Source organism: Chroicocephalus ridibundus, chromosome Z, assembly GCF_963924245.1.
Source record: "Chroicocephalus ridibundus chromosome Z, bChrRid1.1, whole genome shotgun sequence".
Lineage (NCBI taxonomy): Eukaryota > Metazoa > Chordata > Aves > Charadriiformes > Laridae > Chroicocephalus > Chroicocephalus ridibundus.
This window is the reverse complement of record NC_086316.1, coordinates 86,709,718-86,734,286: the sequence shown is the minus strand read 5'-3', so window position 1 is coordinate 86,734,286 and position 24,569 is coordinate 86,709,718. Positions and strand designations below refer to the sequence as shown.

The following is a 24,569-nucleotide window of genomic DNA, read 5'->3' as shown; positions in this document are numbered from 1 at the left end:
ATGAAGCAGCTGCCTTGGAGGTGACTGAAAAGGTTGTGACTTTACTGGTTTGCAGTGGAGATGCCTAAGGAAGAACATGATGAGGTTTTCACTGTGAGGATACTGGGTTAAGGAGGACCATTTTGGTCTGATCCAACAGGGTACTACTATCGTGTTTAATGCTCTATTAGTCCCAAAACCCAGATACTTTTAATGCTTCCAGTTACATTTCTTATCACACTTACTTAAACAACAGGCAAAAAATCACCCTTAAGATTTGTTATATTTTCATCAGCTGCGTTATGCAAAGCCTTGTGATTAGTCAAACACAATCAACACATGCACTCACCAATCTGTTTTCATCAAACACTTCAAACAGGAGACGATGATTGGTTGGATTTACCTACGAGAAAATTAAAACAATATCACTTTAGGTTCATGAGCTTAATGGTAACTATATATAGGGACTAGTTCATAGTGATTAAACCAAGGCAAACAGAACAGGACTAATGGGGTTTGTGTAAATCTTTAGTTTTACTTGAACTGGCACATTACATCACTTCGTTTCTAAACCCTACTGCAACTTGCAGTTAGCCCAGCAGTTAACACTAAAAGCCCTCACTTACTGCGTTCAATGCAAGACCCTTACTGCACTTCTCTGTCTACAGAAAGCTCGGAAGAGGAACGCAGGGCTGCTGCACGCTGAGATGCTTCTCTCCCATGTTACCGCAGCACGTGCTGCAGCCAGAAGGGCCAGCGGGGTGGCTTCAGCTGCCTCCAGCACACCAGCCAAGCTACCGTGGTCTCAGGAGAGGTGGCCTGCCACACAAGCGCTGTGCCTTGGGAACAAGTCCCAGGTTGGACAAATTATCAGAGCTCCCAGATTTTTGTTCTACAGCTGCAAAGCTCAACTAAACTAGAGGGAGCAAGAGTTTTACTGCATTTCTTTCAGAATTCCATGATCATCTGTATTTCGCACTGCCCATCGCTCACCATTTCCAGCCCATGTACCACACATGCCTGTGGAAAAGCCAACAGAAGTCTCTCCAACATTTGCAAACAGCAAATACACCTCCAGAAAATTATTTACATTGAAGTAAATTTAAGCAGAAAGATTACCAACATTTAAAAGGAAAACAAGCAAACAAAAAACTCTGGCAGAAAGACAAAACAGCCACAATTAAACAAGAAAAGAGTTCTATAGTATTTCATCCACTTGTTATATTCTTTTCAGAAAACCTTTGTAAGCCACGTTTCACTATGTCCAACTTGTTTAATTAAGAAAACTTAGAAACAATATTCCACAACGGGCTGATAATTCTGTGGGGGTGGCAGTGGACTTGCCAGTTTTGAGAAATCAGAGAATTGTGGCACACAAAAAGGGGTATGCGTTACTTTATATATTCACATTACTGTCTAGGATTTTCAAGGTGTTTTAACAGAGCTTTTATGAATTAGATCTGTAGTTTAAGCAACACTAATTGTGGCAGTTTTGTGTATTCTCTTTTCCTGGGAAAAGTATACAATTAAAAAGACTAGTCTGAATAATACCACTTAAAATTACAAGCATAAATACACGTAACAAGTTTGCTTAATCCCGAGGAAATATATTTCACTTTAAAACACGTGAATTTGTTCCTTACAGTCTGTCTTACAACTCAGCATGTTTATGAGACCAGTATTCATAGAGATGGGCTTACGGAGGAGAGGTCATCCATTTCTGAATCATGTGTGCAGTCGGGATTGGATCTGGGAGAGCCTGAAGTGTCTTCAAATAGATTGACAGCCTAAAACTTTTTTTTGCTTCCCTTTCCTGTGCAATGGGCAGGATGGCAACCTGTCTCTATAATTTGTCCTCTATGCTGAAGGCAAAGACATTTAAATGCTTCACCATAAAATGCTCTCTTACTAGGGCAACGACTTTCTAGGGAAATTACGGTATTGAAATGCCTCTGCATTTTGACAGGCAGGTAACTTAAGTTACGCCAAGGTAGAGCCATCTCTGGAACAGCAAATCTTGCTGTTGGGTGGGCAAACATCAAAACCATTGTGATAAAAATAGAAAACCTTAGGCCCGGTTGTAATTTAGTGTCAAGACAGCTACTATGGCTCTGCAGAACTTTAAAACGTGTTAAGTCCATTTTTTCCCTTCTGAGTACATTTTAAAAATCAAAAGATTTCATTAGATAAAGATAATTGTGCATATGTATTACCCAGCTGCAAAACCTAGAAAAGCTATTTGGTACACATTTAAAAATAAAAATTCCACTTAAACCCCAAAACCCTGCGTATTAACAGTTATATTGGTGGGAACTATCTATCTAAAAGATCCTATTAGCGAGACGGCCAATTGCTAAGACTCTGTAAACAACGTTCAATACAATGCCCGTATTTAACAATCTACAATGACATCTTTTCTCAAGTAGCTGTTTAAGATTAAATTTTAAAAACTACTGAAATTCTACCTAACCTGCTTTTGTGAAAGTTACAGCTGCACTAAAATTAAGTCATTCTTCTTTGGAAAAATATTTTCAGCAACTAAATAACAAAGTTGCTATTGCCATTCTCATTTATATTATGTTGGTTTTGATAATCACTGTCTTAACCCCTCCTTTAGCACTTTCAAATATTTAAAATTATTTTTTCTGATAAAAATCACTCAGTCTTAGCTATGACTTGGTTTTCGTTTTAAGCAAGATCTAGAAATATAAAAATGGAACTACGGGGGAAAAAAAACACACATATTTTGACCTTTTTGGCAAGTAACATAAAGGCCAAGAGAAATTATTTTTTCTGTCTTTTCTCAACATGTGTATTTCATTTTTTTTTTGCCATGATAACTTAAATTTCATACAGCTTTTGAAAATAACTCTGATTATTTGCCCCTGCATTAACATTTTAAAACCACAGCAAACGTGCTCTGCTAAAAATACATTTTCAAGTAAAAGAATTTTTTTATTTGTCAGATGAATTAACTCTAAACTTACTCTACAATCCCAAATTAGGAAACAGTGCATTTCTAATTAACATTATGCCAATTTCTGCTGATCGTTCCATCGCTACAGAAGCAGAAGCACAATTACACCAGGACAAGCATTTTTTAATGTAAACATATAAACAACAAGTAAAAAATAATCTTCTTCCCAACCTTATAAAAAAACATGTGATTAATTGTACATGTTATAATAATGATTGCAAGTAAAGGGAAACTTACTCTAAAATAAAATTCTTCATTCCATTTTGGATTCAGTGTCTGTAAAAGAAATAAACATGTTTACATACTAAAATTTCTTTAGGTTTGCCATTTTGTAATCGTCAAAATGTGCATGCAAGAGACAATTTTCTAGGAAAAAAAAAAAGGAGGAAACAGCATGTCATAAAAAAATTGGAAAAAAAAATATTGCCATCAAATTATTTAGAAATTCTCTACTCAGTAAACCAAATGTGGGAGGATATCTGAGTCAGATGATCCTAAAATAGATGTTAAGTATAAACAGGATTCCATGAGGAAGAGGCAAGTCACTGAGAACCTATAGAAATAAAACCTGAAGACATTTCATTCTTGGGATTCATTTAAACTCAGATAAAAAAAAAAAAGAATAATAAATGTATTTTTTTTTAAACACAAGGACAACTTTAGGGCTACAAAAATGAGGACAAGACTTACACTGGAAATAAAACACAAAAAAGAAAAAAGGAAAAAAAGGAAAGGTTATTTCGTTTGAATAGGTATGGTACTCCACCTAATCTCCCTCAAACCTATGGCAGATTTTAATTTTGTTTTAATAACGTGAATAAAACGTACAGAATGCATATAGGTTGCAATCTTAAGGGACCTTAAGCATGAAATAATAAATTGATAATACACTACAAACTGTAATAATAACTACAAACATTAATAATTTGGGCAATTCAAATTTGGATAAGTTTAAAACCAAGTTTGATCTGTCCAGTGGTTTTGTTTTCATGCCAAATCATTCCCTCATTCTCTCACATAGCAGAGATTTACCATAAGAGCTGACAGTAAAAATTGGCTCTCCACCCAGCAGCATTCTGTTGAGCAGAGCAGGAAAGTCAGGGCTGTTTAACTTCACTCGGTGACACGGATCCAAGAGCGGTAGGAGGCCCAGGAGAGAGCGGCTCCCTGCACTGCATCTCTCCACACAAGGGAAACAGAGGGGCCACATTGCAGCTTCCCAGGCGCTCCTGTCACCCCAGCCTGCTCCTTCCCGCTTCAACGTGCGCCTGAATCCCAGCCAACAGACATGGAACTAGTTATCAATGAAATCAAATACTGAAATTTGAAAACCCTGCTCTAGAAAATTTAGGGGGAAAAAGGAGGGCAAAAGGAAATAACAGTATAAAAAAAAGTATAAAAAATATACACGAAACTCTAAACCTCTATAAACAGCAATGCATTCAGTTAACAGCTGTACTCCAAAAAAGTTCTACCTCCTTATCCTAAACAACCTGACAGAGTAGGAAAATATTTCATGAAAGGAAAGACCGCTATAAAGGGTAGAGGAAAAGAATAATGTGAGTGTAGGTAAAAGGTAAGGGGGCTAGGGGTTGGGGGGAGAGAGAAATTTTCAGCTTTTTTGCCTTAAGGAGTACAAATGTACTCAGTATACTCAGTTAAAAAAAAAAAAAAAAGAAAAAAAAAGAAGTAATAAGTAAAAAAGTTACTTTTTAAATAGTTGGATTAATCAAATCCGGCTGTTACTGGCAAGAGTGGTTCCATGTAATTTAACAAACGAAACATGGTCTCATACTAAATTTGAGGGCATGACTGTCCATCAATAATGCATTAATTTTGAATGCTGCTTAATCACAAATACAAATTTCAGGAAATAATTGATGAATATTAGGCAGTACAATTTTTGGTAAATGCCCTATAACTGGCAGAAATTTCTTCCACCTTCACAAGTCAAACAATTAGTAGGTCAAGTCAGCAAGTACAAACACTAGAATCCTAGCAAAGGAGAAAACCACTTGTAAAGAAAGGTTCCAGAAATAAATGCATGAATATCTTCATAAAGGACATTAGCAGGGAAACAACAACAAAAAGACTCATCAGCAAAAAGAGCTACATCCTAAAAAGGGCAAGTATTGTACAGATAAAGAACTGCCAAGAGTCAAGCTGACTTACATCTTCCACAGGATATTAGGACAAACACAAAGAAGGTTTTTCAACCGTATAAATAAAACGAGAACATGGAAAGAAATGATGCTACTAAGCAATGAAGCTCAATGGGGAGACTAAGCATGTTTAGATACAGGAAATTATGTTTAACATCACATATGGGAAAGGCAGAATAACTAAGAGGGATTGGTACAAAGATAGATGTTGTCACAACTGATGTAGAAGTGAAGTCTTCAGATTCAGCAGTCAAATTGAGAAACTGGATAATCTTCACCCAGGCTTTTGAAAGAACTGACACATGAAATCACAAGTCTAGTAGCAAGAATTTAAAAAACATAACGAGCACCTTACAAGATAGTAAGAAAGGAAAGAGCAAATACAGCTTTTTCTACTGCAGAAAGGAGAGCATTTCTAGCAGGCCATTCCAAACACAGCTCCAAAAGCAAACACAAGGCATTAATCAAATCTTACAGTTGGAATAACTAAATGTGTGGAGGGAGGTAAATCAAAACAAAAAGCCTCAGAAATTCAACATAGCTAGGTCATGCCAGCTGAATTGGAAATTTTCCTGATAACTTTATTTTTTCAGAGTAAGGAAACAAGGTGCATTGAATCCCTTTGGCTGTGAGTGAGCACTTCCTAAGGCTGGGCGCAGCTGGACAGCAGGGTACGTGTCAGACACACGCACGGGTAACGTGAAAGCAGAATAAAAAGAGCAAACATCAGCTCTCTTGAAGGCACTCCTGCAAGACGGTGCCACGCAGAAAGTTACCCACTGAACTGAGGAAGACAAAAATGAGTAGAAAAATAAGAAACTAGTGAAGGGTTAGATGCTGTCATGTTAAAAGAAAAGTTACAGAGCTGAAGAGATAATTGGCAGTGTCTTTTGGAATCACTCCTGAGATTGATTTTCTTCAGTGTTTTTTTGTTAATGATTTTAACTCAAAATCAATATATACTAATGATGTTTGCTATTTATGAAATTATTAAATAGAGATTGCAAATTGCGCAGGAAAAATACTGCTTTGAGGGCAGAAGTTTTGAGATGAAATTTAACAACTGAAAACAGAAATTACTTGCTAGAACTTTACAATACATGAGTTAATATTACTATTATGGAAATGACTGAGAAACTCCAGGCTTTAAGTGACAGTTACAAGAAACAGTGAAAAAAGGCAGATGCAATCCCAGGAATACATCATCATCATCATCTCATCCTCAGCCCTGCCTACAGTTGGGTGGTTGTGCAAACATTGTCCTTTTCTCTTCCTTCCTAGGGCAGCGCTGAGATCCATGAGTTTGTCTCTTCCTTGATACAGTCAATAGAATACCTTCCCATCTTTATTACATTTTTTCTTGTTTATGGTGGTCTTCTTGGAAGCTTTATCATCCTCCTTTCACATGGATCCAAAGAAGGTAAGTATCACTTCAGACCAGCAGTAATTTCTTTCCAATCTAATGCTCTCGTTTCAACCTTCATTTCCAATCTATTCCTTCAATTTCCAACCTAATGCTCTCATTTCAACTTTTTGCACTGCAGCCATTACATCTCAAATGTGTAGGAGCCAAATATGCCATGTCTTTAGCAATCATGCTTTTATAGCAGCAACATCTTTTCAAATAAGGGCAATATTATTCTAATAATAATTAAGAAATTAATTAAAATATTGAATTGATTTAAAAAAAGAAATCAGGAATTGAATAAAGCTCTGGATGTGATCAACATCTTTTACAATTATTTTTACTTTCCTACATCAAACGTGCCCTGAGTCCTGTGAAAAGTTCTGCTTGAAACTTCCACGCTTCCAAGATTTCACATCGGGTTTCTCATGACACCTAATGTTCTGATTTTAGAACAGCATCATGCTATTTTGTGTTTTCAATAAAAAAATTTTCCTCACTACTCAGTTTTGCAATAATGATTTCAATTGAATCATTGTTGATTCTAAATACCTTCATAAAAATGACAACTCATTATTTTCCCCTTACTTTTCACATGGGTTATGAGGTTTTTTTCCTCTCTGCCATCACTACCAGAAAATGTTAAAAAATAGAAAATAAAAGAAACTATCCTTCTAAAATCTTAGGGCCCTGATAATGACAAATATTCCCTGGTGGAATTTTGGTTTGGGGTGGAATGAACTTAACAAACCAAATAAAATTTAGTTCTGGTTCTAATTGAAAATGAAAACAAAAGCATTTCCAGTGCGTTTCCAGGCTCTTCTTACAGCATATCTTCTGTTATTTGGCTATTTTAAATTCCCATATTAGGAGAATATTTTGAAAATGGAAATTTTGAAGGGGAACATGAAAGAACGATCATTTTTGCTAAAAGTCAAATAAATGATAATTAAAGCAGAGTTTCTTAGTTCTTTATTTCAGCTATGTCTTTCATTAAAATATAACTTTCATAAAAGAAACAGTGAATGATGTAATGAGATTTGATAAGCCAAGCTTTAGAGAACAGTATACAACATATTAGATCCTATCAACAGATCATGCACACTGAAAATGCAAGCGCTTATTTTGGTTTGACAAAAAAATACACAATTCAGTTGCTATACATGCATGCAACAATTTACATAAGTGTTGTATTATGTTATAGAATTCTCTTCCAGTATTCCTAATATTTCCAAAACAATGGAATTAAAAAAAGAGTATAAACATACCTTTTTAATAGTTTTTGTCTGCACAAGAGCAAGTTCTCTGTTCTCATCTGCTACATACAAGGAAAGTTTCACGTATGGGTCACTGCAAAAGAAGATGCCATATTTAATAGGAATACAGTTTTACAGACAAATATAATTTCAGTATATATATATGTCACTTAATTGGATAATAACAGCTCTAAACAATTCCAGTGAAAGTGTTTTCAGTGAAACCTAGGAACTGTAGTAAGCTACTGAAACCTTTAAGGTATGCGTTTGAATACGCTCAATTAAATACTGACCATAGCATTAAAGATTATTTAACTTGCAGCTTTGTCCCATTGCTATGGCCAAGAACACTTGCCTGCACACAACTTCTGCTCATGAGCATGCACATGGCAGTCTATTAATACGAGTCAAGAAAAAAATCTGAGCTATGGGTTTTAGAAGAGACTCACTGTAACTAGCCACTTGAGGTTGATAGAAAAGGGAACAGGAATTATCTTGAAGAAGTGGCTCCAATTTTATTGAACCACAAAACCAAGCTGCATGGTATCAGTGATGATACCAGTACGGCCCTTCTGTCCATATGATTGCCCTGCCCAGGTCCTGAGCTCTCCTGCCCGTGCCATGGGTCTCCTCCTCACCAGCTGGTGCACTGTGGCACTCGCTGCTAACAGACGTGCTCATACACTTGTCTCACGGGAAACCCACACTCCTGGGTCCCCCCCGAATCCTCTCCCCATCTGGTACCCTTGCCCGGACCCAGCGGCTCCTGCTCACTGGCTAGTCCAACTTGGGTTATGCTTGTGAACACCACATGTCCTCTCCCACGCACACCAGGTCTATGGGAGATACACTCACTCTGCCCCGCAACAGCCAGCACCCAGACCGACCAGCAGCCCCACTCCTGCCACTGGCACTGAGCCCCTCACCTGCATCTTGGATAATCTTAATGAAGCAGATGCTGCCACCTTCCATACCAAATAGATACCCTTCCATACTGAAAGAGCACACTGACCCTGTGCTTCAGCTTTTCAGGCCCTTCTCATTGCCAGGTTGCTGAAGATCAACCACTATCATAAAGGTTTGCACAAATGCTTCGGCCTCCATTCAAATCCGGTTTCCAAGGTCAGTGAAGCAGAGTGACCATTAGATTTGCAGCTATGAGGTATTATAACCGCTACCTTGAGCTCTACAGAGTAGTAAGCAGAACCATCACTAGAGATATTTTCCATGACAGTTTATCTGCACTTTGGGAGAGCCTTGCCCACTGAGCCAGACCCAGCCAGCATGGACAACCCTGGCCTCGGATCTCGCCCTACCCCCTGGCCCTGCTTCCTCTTTTCAGAAGGAGAAGGAAGTCGAGATATTCCAGAGTACATACAGCTCCCTACGTCAGACATCTTTCAGATATAAACCATGCCACTGCTTTCACCCTAATTCCAGCTGCTTATCCCTGTTGCTGTGCTGCAGGTTTCTAGCCTCCAAATCTGTGCTTTCTAATTTCTTCCAGCAGGGAGACAGCAGCTACCAGTAAGGGGTGATGTGGAGGAAGGCTCCATGACACCAGTATGAGACGACAGTTCGCTAGATCTTTCCCAGTACCAGTAGAAGAATACCACATCTGTAGTATTCCAATTTACTTGGAAAATAAAATACCACAGTAAGGTGAAAATAAAGTAAGAATAAACAAGACATCATGTTGGATTGATTATTTGTATCAGTAGATGCATATGAATGCATCTACTTAAACTGCAATTAAATTCCGCATTAAGCACTGAGGTTTAGAAGAAAACAAAGCATCATTGTGATTAAAAAGAAATGCTAATACTGCTTTGAATTGCTTAATGTACTGTGCTGCCTAACATTTACTGGCAAAATAGCCTATTACAAGAAGCAGTAGAAACCAGATATTCATTGAAGCCTGCAGTTTGTAGTGTGGGTGAGGAATCAAACAGAGCCTTTCTGCCATAAGCCAACGTGAAGAAAGAAGTTTACATGGAAGAAGGAGAACTAAAAGGCAAAATTAGTAATCTTATAGGGCTGTGAAACCAAAGTCTTAACCCCAACGCTGCACAACATTAAGAAACTAAGACTGACTGCTAACATTTAAATTCAGAGGCATTTAGGCATGTTTGTGGATCTCTCACACAAGCTTTTCTACAGTCACAGTGTCATCTCAATGTTTTCTAAAGTCTACCATCTGACTTAGTCTGTGAACAAATTGAACATTGCAAATAGAAAACAGCACTTGTTAAGGACATCTTCAAGCCACATGAAATGTACTGCCAGCTTGGTTTTTTGTTTTTCTTTTTAGCTTTTTGAATTGCAATGAGCATTTAAAAAGACAGAAGAAAACTGTTAAATAGAACATAAGGAAACAAGTCAAGAGGAAAAGAAACAAGACCTGAAATTTACCACTACAGTTTCTTGTCCAGAAGCTGTGACTGATGTGATTTGATGACACCTTACAGAAAAAGTTGTTTAAGTCACATTATCTGCTTTACATACTGCTAAATTCAGCATTTCATTCACAACTCTGCAAGCTGCAGCTGCCTAAACAAACCTGACGGTAATTTTTTCTGTGCTTTGAACTCATGATCTGTTCTAGAGAGCGGTGAACCTTCATGTGATGAGGACCAGAGCAACAAACTCATTTAGTGAGAGTGGCACAGACAGCATCTCATTCACTGACTGTAGCTTCCAGGCCAAAGTTTCATAAAAGAATTTAGTTATCTGAAGAATAATCACCACACACACTTCTGTTCATGCCATCAGAAAATAAGCAGACATGAGTATCAGATACCACAGAACAGAATGCTGAATTTGTAATAGTTTTCTTCTCCACTTGGAATTATCTGTCATTAAGAAATATTGTTGAAGTCTATTAGGTTGCTTCTCTCACCACATAATTCTAACTCAGCAAAAGTTTACAGGAAGTCATCTAATTTTTCTTCATTAGGATGCAGTATCATGGTAATCACACGGAGGCATGGCAAGGGCTGAAACGTGACATACTTCCAAAATCATGAATCTGGGAATCTTCTGCATCCAGACAAAACACAGATTGAAACTTATTTTCAAGCACAATACACACTAGTTCTTAGTTTAAAAGATATTACAGAGGCCAAACGCTCAAGGAAGCATTTCAGTCAATCCTCTTGAACCATGTTTTTGTTCAGAAAAAGCTGTGTTTTTACATTAGTCAATTCAAAAGAAGGTCTTAATGAAAACAAGACAGTTTGTTATAGCTTACAGGTTTCAGCCAAGTCCACTGGGGACAAGGTTCCACCACATCTAATTTCTGTGAAGTTAATGTCTAAATTAAATTGAAATATAGCAAAAGAAATTGTTTAAATCAGCAGATCTTAAAAAAAAAAAAAAAAAAAGGGATGACTCAGGTGTCTTTCTACTGCAGTATCTAGCCCTCCAGAGTTCATCTCAGCACAATGCTGAGCTGAGCTATTTCCAAACATGTGAATAGGGTTGTGACTCAGCTAATAAACCCACTGAAAAAGAAAATGCTGAGAAGAAAGCAGATGCTCCAAGGTGGCTCTGCAAAAACCGGCTCTGCCCAGCAGGGCTGGTGCCAAATTCACTGGCTCCAGAGCTGGCATTCCAGCCAGGTGGTGCCCATGCCCTCCAACACCCCCAGCATCCCAGCACCCGTGCTGCTCAGGCGACAGGAACGCTCCCACCTGGGTGGACTGCCTTCCCTGCAGCTCCAGAACAGAGGCAATCTGCAGAGCGCAAGCCTCTCCGTTCCTTCTAGTTGTTATCCCGGACAAACTTGGTAAATGGCACCAAGGTGAAGTGAATACTTACTACAACTTTTCTCTAACCATGTCTTTTTCAAAATACTGCTAAAGTACATGTTACATTGCCACAAGGATTTCATTTCCCTCCCATAAAATGCATGATTGATTCTTACAAGAAAAATGGCTAAACAAAACTTCCAAAACCTACAAGATTGTGCTTGAAGAACAAAACACCTCATAGCCAGAATGTGTCAATGTTAAAGAACATAATCTTTCTGAAGAGAAGGCGCCATTAAAGGGCGCCATTAAAGACATTACTGTACAATAAGTAGTCACTTTTTTTATACGAGGAACGTACTCTGACACTTTAAACTTAAGACCTCATAAGCTTGAACACCTTTTTATGAGAAGTATTGTTAAAGAAAAGGTCAAGTTCACAATTATTAAGGTTGGGCTTTGTTCATTTGGTTTTGTTTTTACAGTTTCTTTGGGATATTCCTCTTATACCCTGGTGCCGTATCATCTTTAACTTCTCCTGTTGATCACAAATGAAGGCTCATCCTCCTGAATTCTAGCATTACCTGCAGAACTTCTTCAGGCCATTCAAAACTTATGTCTGGGCAGAGACATAGGAGACCAACATCTCCTTAGTGAAAACATACATGAGAGCAGGAGCCTTCTAACACAGTGAATTCACGGCATCTTCAAGGGCCTGCAACTGCAAACCCCGTGCCCCTATTTTAGAAAAGTAACTGCTATTAAAATTTAAGCAAAATATTCAACTACTGTAGTCACGAAAACACAATCACATCGATCCATCACTAGAACACTTGCTCTCAGATGTTGATTTAGCTAGAAAACACAAACCAGAACCAAACACAAACCACCACGTCTAACCTGTCTTTTTAGACTCCAAGAAAGAAAAACAGAAACACAAAAAACAAAGATGAAAGGTTCGGGACTTTAGAATGCCTCTGAAATATATAAATACAGTCAGCCTGCCTGTGTTTCTCATTGAGAGACTGTATAATCTACTCAAACTTAATCTCAGGTGTTTTACCTAAAGGACATATGAAAAGCAATTAGCAATGGTTATCCTTATATATAAAGTGCCTGTTACAAGCCAGTCGCCAATCAGAACAGATCTGCCAAGCAAAATTCAGAATACACACAGCCATACCAGGTCTCAATAAGTTAAAATAATGTGTGCCTAACACTGAGACGCAGGTTAATACCTGCAGAATGGTGCTGATCCCTTCCGATTATTAAGAAATCTCATCCCGTACATGTCTGTCAGTAAGCAATAAAAACAGAGGTTCCTGAAACCAATACATTTACTAGGAAAAACTAAACAAACCACAAAGACAGACTAGCTGAGGCTTCTTGGACAGCAGACATGGTAAAAGCATTGAGTAAACTGGTAAAGAAATAAAAGAATGGGAAAAGAATGAAATAAACAGACCCACAATTAAGAGTATAACTACAGCAGCAAAACAAAATATATAAAAGGTATCCCAGAGGACCGACACTAAGCGTCAAAGTAGTAATTGAAGCACTGAAGGAACTTCACCATGGCTAATTCCACCCTGAAGTCCTATCTAAAAACAAGTATTCTAGATGAACACGGCATCTTTGCAAGGGAAAACTGCTACTGACATGGAAGATTTACTAGACAACAACATGAAGATCAGCAAAACTGGGAAAAATTCGCAGAAAAACAAAATACAGCATCTGATCTGTAAAAAACCCCACAACAATCACTGTAAAAATTACCAGAAAATTGGAAAGAAATATACAGGAAGACAAGAGGAAATACCAGATTTCTGTCTAACGGCAGTATTCGTAGAAGTGTTAAAGAAAGGAAATCCTGATGATCCAGACCACAGAAGACACAATGATAAATGAGACACCTGCTGAGAGTACTCAGAAAAAACAACAAACCAATGAGGTTAGAGGGAACTTCTGAGCACAGAAAGCAGACTCTCATGAGTTTGAAGTTGTACCTGCCAGATACTTTCACCCTGAAACTGATGGATTAAAAGGAGGGGAGGCAAGGAATTAAAATGAAGTACTGTCGTCTTGACTTTTATAAGGCAGACAGATTCATTCTTGAAGAAAGAATATTAAAAAAACCAACATATGGCACTCCTGGTAACCACAATTACAAGTGATGTATGAATACTTTCATTGTGCTCTAAAAATAAGTTGAAAATAAAGCAACTCATTTCAGAGTTCCTTGCGAGCATCAGTCTCTGACTTGAATCACTGCTGATTTGCATCAGGTTTTAAAACGGAATGCCAGGTAAATTTAAGAGCGTGACACTGGATGAGCAGAATTAAGCCCTTTAGTTCATGTAGATGATATCATACATCTGACATATGTTTGAACTAACAGTTTTGCAAATTGCTTGGAAAACTCAGTGTAGAGGTTTGCTTTGAAGAAGCTTTGAGAAGAAGTTTTTTTCCTTGGGAAGAGGGTAAAATATTAAATGAAGAAACGTAGCAAAATAATAAAGTAGGTAACTACAAGTAGAGAACTTGATCTGTATGAATGTTTACGACAGTACCAGTGTTAAAATGCAATCTTAATGAAACCTGCAACAGAACAAATTGACAAAAATCACAGCCTTCTAGAAAGCTGTTGAAAGCTGTTAATGTAGTTAATATCTAAGTGAAAATTTACACAGGTGTTCTAGTAGAATTACTGTAGTAACAGAAAGTGGACATAGAAAATGAAACATAAGTCTGGAGCCTGGGTTCTTCATAGCCAGCCTGGTACCCGACTTTACACTGGCCAGTTTTCAACTGGGAGGATTACAACACCAGCGCCACCAGCAAAAAGAGAGGAGAGGCTGACTCAGACACACAATGCAAGCAAGATCACTGTGACCAACAGGCTGTCCACAAAAGAGACGACCCAACTGTAGCAGTAGGACATAATAAACCTACGTGTAGTGGAACAAAGAGCAATGTTATAATACCCTCTTCATCTGTGAAGGTATTTCTTGATGAAAGAGACGCTATTTTTATAATGAAGATTTGGGGGAGGTGGGGGGTGTAAGTAAAAGTTTCTTTTACCTGCTACAGGGCTCCTATTTTACAGATAGTGCTGCAGAAATCACCAAAAAAGCCAACTTCAGGTGCATTTGTAATAAAATGGCGGGGCAGAAACCTCCAGGTGCAGTGAAAGAGACAGGCACAGCTATAGTCATAGCCTAAAAGGTTACAGTTTTTAACGCTTTAAATTTCTTATACTTGACTCTGTCATCACCCACTAATATCAGAATTCAGTAGATATATTCAGTGTGTATTATTAGGCACTCAAAGGACTAAGTCAGGTTTTTGTAAAGAGAAACGAGCCCAGTCATTATCATACTAGTGACTGGAGATGAATGGGCATTGATTTCTTGAACACCTATCTATAATATTCCTCTTTACAAAATCCCAAAATGATCAAAACCAATAATCTCATCTACCTTGACGTGATCTGCCTAAACCTAAAGAGAATGTCAGTGCCTGCTCAGATTAGCAGAACTTTGAAGGTGATAACAGTTCTTTGGAGAATAAACTGGAATCCTAAGAAAATTATGTTAGTAAGAAAAGTTATGTTAATCATAATCACGAGTTACTGAGAGTTTGGCAGAGCAACAGCCATTAAAAAAAAAAAAAATCAGATGTCTTAAGAAATCTTTTTCCTGACCTTCTGAAATCCCTCAGACATTCAAAATTATCTATTTGCCATGGTTTTGCCAACTCTCAGTATTTGGTATTTTCTTAAACTCAAGCAATTGTGGACATATAATCACCATCTTTCATTTGAACCTCAGCTTGAAAAGGCAAGCTTCCAACACTAGCTCTTCTGCAGGACAACAGAAAGCACTGATGACTTAAAAGCTCTGAAAATTAAAAAAAAAAAAAAAAACAACCAACAAACCAACCAGATCAGCATACTTTAAAAAGTATGTGATTTCAGAGTACTGTGAAACTGTGGCTCACGAATAGTTTCCTATTTGTTCACTTGAGTCTGGAAATGCATTTGCGATATATTCTTGAAGCAGCTTTGAAAGCAAGTCTCAAAACATCTTGTGCCAGTGCCCCGATGTATTATTTATTTATTTAAAGGCACAAAAGAAGGGGGCGGAGAGCACAGGCGTATGTGAAAGAACAATGAAACTACTAAACCCTACACTGCTCTATTTTTATTTTAAAAGCTGAAACCACCTCCCCAAGTATAAAATTTAGTATCACTTGTTATGCAAGTGCGTGCATGCCAAGCTTGTCACATGAAGGCAAACTTCACGTTTCAAAATAGCCTTATTGTTTCAAAGGAAACGTGTCTTGCACGAGATGATAATTTTACTTCTGTAAGAAACGCAGGCGCATTCCCTTTGTGTTGTCCCTTTCCTGCCTCTGTTCCACACCCATGAAAGGAACTCCTCAACAGCTCATGTAATTCGGTCTAGAGAAATACTAATACCCTCAAACACGAAGGCAGAGAAGGCTTCTTCTGGAAGCAGCATCCAAATTAACTTCTTTCCGTGGTCTTGAGGGGAGCTCTATGTGGCTATTGGCTAGTTTTCACCCAACACCTTTTCCTGCCCACTCACCCGTCAAACCTATCTGCACTCTCTTTAGTGACCAGTAACGGGGGATATAAAAAAATCCTTCTTGAGCCATGAAAGGCACATGCTTCCCTCTATGCCTAAGTAACGTAAAGTTGAATGTTTTAATATTCCCCAAAATGACCAACTTCAGATTTATGTCAAGTACCTTGACAACCTTGTAGGCCTCAGGTCATCTTCTTCCTATGGATCCAGGAAGGCTGAGGACTCTGGGTTTGTCTGGTTTGGAGAGGAGGCATCTGAGGGACCACCTCATGGCTCTCTGCAGCTTCCTGAGGAGAGGACGTGGAGAGGGAGGTGCTGAGCTCTTCTCCCTGGGACCCAGGGACAGGACAACTTGGAACGGTTCAAAGCTGCACCAGGGGGGCTCAGACTGGACATGAAGAAGCATTTCTTTACAGAGGGAGTGGTCAAACCCTGGAACAGGCTTCCTGGGGAGGCAGCCCATGCCCCATGCCTGGCAGTGTTGAAGCGGCATTTGGACAATGCCCTTAATAACACGCTTTAAGTTTTGGTCAGCCCTGAAGTAGTCAGGACGGACTAGAGTCCATCTAGTGGACTAGATGATCCTTGTAGGTCCCTTCCAACTGCAATAACGCTATTCCATAGCTGTGACTCCTTCATGTCCAGTTCTAACAACCTACACGCAAGACGACTGATCTGTTTCTGCAGTTTAGTTTCAAACTCTGAGACTTGTGAAAAACCTTGTTTACATCATGTTGCAGAAAGAAGGAAGCAAGCACCATGCCACCTGCCTGCAGCCCTACGCGTCTCTCCGCTGTTGCAGAGAGCAGTCACTTCAACCACTGCAAACCTTGACGTTCACCAGTCATAGTTAACCGTAACTGAGGCAGACCAGGACAGACCGAATACCAGTATTTTAACCTCTGTGAAATTTGAAAGAAGGGGAATAAGCAGAATGCATTTGAAATTGCTGCTGTCTTACACTATTAAACTGAAATCTGAGGAAGCTCTGCACAGTTTACCAGTGCTTATCCCCTCCTTAACTGGAACAACACAAGCACAACAGCCTGCCACTTTCCAGGCATGACAGATTAAATACAAGCAAAGTAAAATGTACAGGTAGAGGGAAAGGGACAGCAGCGCAATTAAACATGCCAGAGCTCACTTGTCAGATTTATTTTTTTTTAATAACATATTTATGTTACCCCAGTCTTAAAGTGGGTAATATTTGTTCTTAGCAGGATATTGTAAAGATTAGAAAATACCAGCCCTAGCACAATTCGTTAAGATGCACAAAAAAAATCCTCACAGTTACTCAAGACAAAGCAAACTCTAATCTTCATTTCACACTGAGATTTGTGCCTTACACACCTTTAAGACATACCTGCTAGGAAGATGAAGAGCCCAGCCAGGATGTATCTGAAGGCTGCTGCATGTTTCTCCAGACCTGCTCTTTTAAATTGGCATGGGGGCATGATCTGAAACAGCTTTCTCGAGAAAGGGCTCGATATTTCAGAACCTTTCCCATATAAAACTTTTTAGTGCTAACAACCATGCACACCATTTGATACAAGCACCTACACATACAGCTATGCTACAGTTACAGAGGTAGACATGTAAAGGTGCCTGAATTAGCTCTACTTAGGGCAGCTCAGTGCTTCGTATGAATAAAATTACTCCAACAGGACACTAGGGTAAATCTGCAGACTGTGGTCTATATGTACTATTACAGATGCACTTTTACAGCCAATATGCCATAATTTACAAATTCAGAAGTGTTTACCTCAACAAGTCTCCATAAAATTATGGGAGCCCCATGAACAGCAATTAACGTCAGGGCTGAAGCAAATTATACTTGTCAAGAGGAGGTTCCTTGAACTTGAAAACCTTTTCCAGAATCATTTAAACTCTGTGTGTGCATGCACTTAGTTAAGTTTAAAAACTGATCAATAGTTTTTAAGAACCCTAGTTTTGTTTGGTGACTTTTAGATGAAAGAGATGATGGAAACAATGACCAAGATATGCACCATTAAATAAGGCTAGAATAATAACGAGATACTTCTAACAAAGTTTTATGAAGAGTAGTAAAAACAATGTTGTAAGGCAAAATATCTTTTAAAGTCACTATCATTTTTATCCCAATAACCATTTTCCCTGGCAAATTTCCCCATTCCTGCAGCTGTAAGAAGGGAGAAGGCACAATGAAAATATACAGAAATTAACTACAAGGAATGCCTCAGAGCCTATCGTCTGCATTTGCTCACTGATTTTTATTTTAGCATGAGCCTTCTGGGGTGCATCTTCCTGTCTGTACCACATAAAATCCATTATGAGTTTTCTAAAAAAGAAATGAGATTTTGCTCTCACTGTCATACAAGTCTCATGTACTCTGACTAAAGCAAAGCATGAAGTGACTAACTGCACTAGAATAAAAGAACATCTGCTTTGAAGAAGAAAAGAAAACCTTACCTTATCCTCCACTGAAAAGCCAAACTTGCAATCCGTTGTGTCTAAGCATCCTAAAATCTCACCTCTCCATACTAAATCCCAGAGCCATTTTACAGGCCTCACATTTTCCTTCTAGTTTTTTATCTTCCAGGGAAAGGCTCACACCTCATCTGGCACTACAAGCAATTTAGCAAGGCTTTATTCAAAGAGCTGCTAGAGATAATGACTCACACCGCAGACAGCTGCAAAGAAGTGCCTGTGGGTGAAAGAGGGAGTTAAAAATTATCTATCAAACTCCACCTACAGTGTTTCCACCTTCCTAGGTTGTTCCTGGGTTCTAATAGAGTAAGAAGACCAGGTTCCTTTTGTATTTTTTCTGTATTGAAAAACTCCCAGAGCACAAAGAAAAGCTCGGTTTCCTAAACATATCTTAAAAAAAAAAGTAATATCTTTTTGATTTTAAGAGAGATGTAAGTGTAAACATATGTATTTTTTCATTTTCCTTGAGGCCATTTTTTGTGATTGTAAGGCAAAGGTAAATGAACGCTGTAACAGAGAATCTGCATACGTCAGCCCTAGATCTGAATTCTTCCCATGCTGTTTCACACTCCCAAAATACCTTAACAAGTTCTAAAATCCAGCAGGAGAAAAAGGAAAGAAAAAAAAAAAAAGAAAATTCAATGACAACTGACTTTTGAAACAGAGAAGTTCCACACAGGAACTCCAGGCAGCATCCCTACCAATGAATACCACACACACTGGCTGTGTTCAGGAACAGGTTTATCCAGCTTGACACAAAGGGACAAGAGAGGCCACAATCTCAGGGACACTTTAAATGACCTAATTGAGTACCACTGCTAGAAGCTGGCTCACCCCACCACTTGCTCCTGTCCCTGTGCTATCCCCTCTTCTGTCACCAAACACATACCTCACACATCCAAGATGAAACAGAGGGGGAAACGAACTTGGGTTAAACTTGGGTTAAGCCTTCCTTCCTTCAGTCCAGGCTGTCATAAACCCAGACTATGTCCTTCACCCAGTTCACTGCAAAGCCTCGTAAATGCTTGTGCTGGTCGGTAGAAGAGTTGGTGAAGGTGGAATGAGCAGCTAAGGCAGAGAACAACAGGACTTGTCTCTGACATGTGATGTGCAGGTCTCGTCGAGGCTCTCAGACAGAGCTGCTGGGGTCTCACCCTGCTGCCCCAAGGAGTCCCACTGCTGCCACCCTCGTGTCTAGACGGGACAAGGTGAGCCATTTCACAGGACCAAACTGAAGACGACTGTTAGCTATTTTTGCTAGGTTTTCTGCTCAGCAAAGGAAGGAGCGGTATGAGCAAGACTCTGGCAGCAGTCATTTAGCAGGTGTAAACTGACATCTCATTCCCAGAAAGCTTGGCTCACCAGCAAGGCTGTTAGCCCATCCATTGGCCACAGGATCCCCCTGTGTCCTCAGCTGCTGCAGGCAGACGCATGAATCCTGACATGGGAGCAGAACTATATTTGACAAAAGTAAAAGGCAGAAAGCAAAGGAAATGTATAATTAGCCTGTGGAATTCACTGTGGTTAGGAAATTAGCTGGGTTCAAAAGGGACCAAGCTGGTCATGCGCATAACAGGAGTACTCAGCTAAGTACATCAAAAACTTTGGAATCCTCTTGCCTGAAGGCTGATGTCAATCTTTAGTTACTGAGGTAAAACTCAAACTTCTGAGAAGCACATTATTTCATTACTAACACAGGTTGAATTAGCCAGTACAGGTCACTGTGAAGGCCAGACTTCCAACAACCTCAGATTAAAAAATACTGAATTCAGATTTACAAGGAAATTAATGCAGGACAGCCTGCTAAGCTGAGGTTTTCAGTGCAAAATAAAGATCTCGCTATCTTTTGTCTAAATATATTCAGTGATCCTGATTCTGCAACACACACCAGGAAAGCCGATAATACCCTCACAGGCAGGGAGGAAGGTTATTTATCTAGCTATTTCATCCCCTTCCCATATGAAGTCTTAATCAAGAGCAAACAGATTTCACAGCAATGCCTCCTCTTTTTTTCAGCACCATTTAAACCCACCCCATAACCTGGAAAACACTATCATAGGTTAAAGAGCACCAAGAAAAAACACTGTAAATCACTTAACCCGGGGATGCTACTTCTACCAGTCGGATTTCAGTGCAGCCCACAGCTGCTGTTGGTGAGCCTCATTTACATCTTTCAGAAAGAACATCATCTCTTCTGTGCAGGTGTAAACACCATGAAGTTTGCTACTAAAGAAAGTAATTTTGAAATGCTCCAAAGTACGCTGTGTGCTGAATGGGAATGGGAAACTGCAACCACACCAGAAAAGTAAAAGTGATATGGACTGCCACATATCCTAGAATGTCTCAAAGTGCAAAGCGGTGTCATGTGGTTACTACTAGACAGAAACATTTTCCAGCTTCTGTCCTAAATGCGTCTGTGCTCACAAGGTCGAGATTTACAGGCAGCTCAGCTACCATAACCCCCGGTGCTCGAACGGACCTAAGGGACAAGCAACATGCTGTGCTTGAGCTCACGGTCTGCCCAGTGCTTTCCAGGACAGCTGAGATCCCTTTGAACATCTACCTTAAAAGGAACAGAAACTGTTAAGAGAGAGAGGTCTGATAGTCTCTCTTATATAAATATCTACCTTTGCAAAACTGTAAAGTTATGGATGATAAGGTCACACGAAACAGATAAATGAAGACCCCCTCACCCCTTTATCATTAGAAATTTACATGGTAGATCCCAAATAACTCTAACTTCAGTGTTGTAAGCTATGCCAGTGGAAGTCTTTAAATCTGTCTCTCTGAAACTGCATACACCATGCCAAATGCCACAGCAAATACCCTGCAAAAGAAACAACTGTATTTCACATTGTGTTATCCTCTGTGTTACCAAAATAAACTGAAGAAGTGTAAATTGATGTAAGCAAACGTATCATTAAAAGCCAGTGATGTTACCCCTATTTCCAATAACTAAAGACTGGATCTTCAGCCATTTCAGCAAAAAACCCCACATACTGACTGTCTCGAAATTCAGTGTAAATTTCTAACCAGAAATGTGTATTTTAGCAGTACCAACTTGCAAGTGACATCTTGTCATAACCAGCCACAGAAATTTTGTATAGAATTAAGTCAAGCACAAAACGTAGGCAAAATAAAGGAACTAAACCACCATTCAGTAACTTCCACCCTCACCTCAGTATCTTTAGCTCTTTGGGGCTGCATCAGGTATATCAGAACATCTTCTCACGCCTGTTCTTTGTCACACGCATCATGACATCACTATGGTGAGTCCTCCTGCTGTCTCATTTATGGGGACGCTTCCAACACCAAACAGCCAGCCTCAACACAGGTGAATTTACACAACAGTGAACAGTGCTCACACAAGTCCTCTGTGCTTAGACTGATCCATTACTCTCCCCTTCAGCCCACGCCCAGCTCACACACCAAGCATATTTTCAATTAAGAAAACAAACAAAAAAAGCAATTGTTTTCCTTCCACAGCAAGGTCCTCCATGTAGGATAGTCTCAACGAAAAGATAAAAAGTCCTGAAACTGTTAATCAGACTGGACACGCCATTCCTTGGTGTTAAACAAAACACATTATTATTCTATAGGAACATGGTATAAGCTGAATCATTAGCATGTGAAACCAGGTAAAACATTCAAGACAATCAATGGAGACAAATTACCAGTAAGTCAGGGATGATCAAGTGTAGCATGCTGAATACTAGGACAAATGACAGAAGAATACAGCAAAGAATGAAGAATTAATTATTTACATTGTATAACACATAACAACATCTTTTAAAGTCTTGACTTTCACAGCCACAGAGGACATAGATGGAGACATAAACGACATTTCTATCATGTTTAAATTTAAAGGGAAGCAGTGGAAGGAAAAGTTTCATGCTATTTATCCCAAGTACAGAAGATAGTAAGTTCTGTACAAAAGTACTACCATTTAGAGACTTGAACCATTGACCTCTACAACAGGAGGGGAACTTGGCAACAAGGGTTGGGTTTAATGAATTAAATGCCCCAGCGATTACTGTGTCAACAGTTGAATGAAAAATGCAAGTTATGCAAACACCTAACAGAAGGCAACTGGCCCCTACTGTTTCCCATGACTAGTAGTGACCGACATCCTACAGGTTGGGCAATGACACCGCCCACATCCTTTGCTGGTGCCGGTCAACCTCATTCACATCTGCCACATAAACATCCAAATGGCACGTGCACTATTAAAGGCCACAAACCTTTAAAGCCATTAGTAGGTAGAAGGCCAAAACTGTTACACAACACAAACATTGTTCCATCTGCCTTTCCCCACCGTGGCTGACATATAAATGTCTAACTCCATTGTTTCTCCTTGAAATATCCCATTTCATTATTTTCTTTCCTATGTGAACATTGAAAAGGTTGTGATCTCCAGGGTCAGTGCGCTCTCTTAGCCACTACCCGTGTCAAGCCAAAGCCAGCCTTTAGCTAATGCAACTCAAGGATGTGGCAACACAACTACGTAGAAGTCTCCACCCACCAGAAAAGGAGATGCACATCACATACTTATTGCCCAGAAACAAAATTTCATTTGTTACTCCTAGGAAATGCTACGTTACTCTTCACGCAGCTGTATGAGGAAAGTTTCAACTTGTCTGAGCAGCCCCTTCCAAAGGCTTTCTCCCAGAAATGCAGATGTACACTTTTGAACAGAACTTAACCCGGATCTGAAGAAAGATTTTCATTTTTTATTAAAATCTGTGGTGCAGACAGGGCTACAGCTTCAAGACAGCTTGCATTTGCTATCTACAAGACAGTTTCTGAGACTGAAGTTTAATTAAACTGCCATTCTACATCTAGAGTGGACAGGAACCATAAGTTGCCAAAAGTTCCCAGAAACTAACATTTATGGGTGCCACAGGAAGTCCACTTAATTAAAAAGGAATTCCTGCTAAACAACTGAGAGTTGTTTAGTGTAAGTGTAACCCAGACTAGCAATATCTCGATTAGGATTGTCCTTTTCTCAGACCTGCCTCTCCTTCCAGTCTCCCCCAGCCCCAGCAGCCGACTCCAGCCCTCCACAGGAAGCCACATTTCCAGCATGATGCAAGGCCCAAACTGAACACAGTGATAGCACCTGGCACCCGGTAGCTGACGCTATCAATATAAAATAGAAATTCCTGATGCAAATGACCGATTTGGTCTCCAGCTCCCCTGCACAGCATTGCCAGGCGCCCTGGGCCTGGCTGCTCCCTCACGTCCACACGCCACCGCTGCCAGCAAACCACAGGTCTGGGGCCTGCTGCTGTAACCACAACCCTCTGCCTTTTAGCATAAAAATGCACCAAAAACTGTATTATACAAGTTATTATGTTCACAAAGCACTGTGAATCTGCACACGGATGGTCAAACAGGCTTTTGCCTCCCACAGCCGCAGCTTCCGCACCTTTGCATGCAACCCGTGCCCACGTTTTTTATTTGTCCCAGCTTATTTTATTTGGTGTTTAGCCTTGTTCTGAAGACTGTGTGATTACTTTCCTCACAGACTTTTCTCAGGCTCTGATTTCCAGGGACTATTTCACGAGCATTAATCCTGCCGGCCTCACACCCGTGGAAACCAAGGGCTGGCGTTTTTCCACATTTTACAATTAGCTATCCCTGACACTGCAAAGAAAAAAAAAAAAAAAAAAAAAACCACCAAAACCACCAAAACCAAACCCCCACACAGTAGTTTTCTGTACTGCTTCTCTGACCTTGATGTTTGCAGGCCTGTTTCTCACACTTTTTCCCTCACTCCTGTCCAGTGTTTTTGCCCTTTCTTAAATCGGCCGTTCCAGAGGTGCCTGGGCTGTGCCCGGCGTGAGGGCGGCTGCAGAACCGGCTGGAACCGGCCAGGACCAGCCCTGTCCGGCACGGGGCAGCCCGGGCTCCCCTCACAGAGGTCCCCCCAGCACCCGGATACGGACACCCAATGTGACCGCAC

The 24,569-nt window shown here is 39.7% G+C and overlaps 1 protein-coding gene across 13 annotated transcripts in view; it reads right to left on the bottom strand.

The window, feature by feature from the left end:
- The window catches only part of NEDD4L (NEDD4 like E3 ubiquitin protein ligase), a 166,923-nt gene that overhangs the window by 89,552 nt on the left and 52,802 nt on the right, over positions 1 to 24,569 (bottom strand). For 12 of the 13 annotated variants that reach the window (XR_010069120.1, XR_010069121.1, XM_063320557.1 and 9 more), the window contains exons 3-5: positions 7,792 to 7,873; positions 3,194 to 3,232; positions 329 to 382 (exon numbers count right to left, since the gene is read on the bottom strand). Coding sequence is in view for 8 of the 13 variants with exons in the window: in XM_063320557.1 (XP_063176627.1) it covers positions 329 to 382; positions 3,194 to 3,232; positions 7,792 to 7,873 (175 nt within the window). In the remaining 5 variants the exon portion in view is untranslated. Of the gene's footprint in view, positions 1 to 328; positions 383 to 3,193; positions 3,233 to 7,791; positions 7,874 to 16,301; positions 16,316 to 24,569 lie in introns of those variants that run through there. The other variant, XM_063320565.1, reaches the window with a different exon arrangement.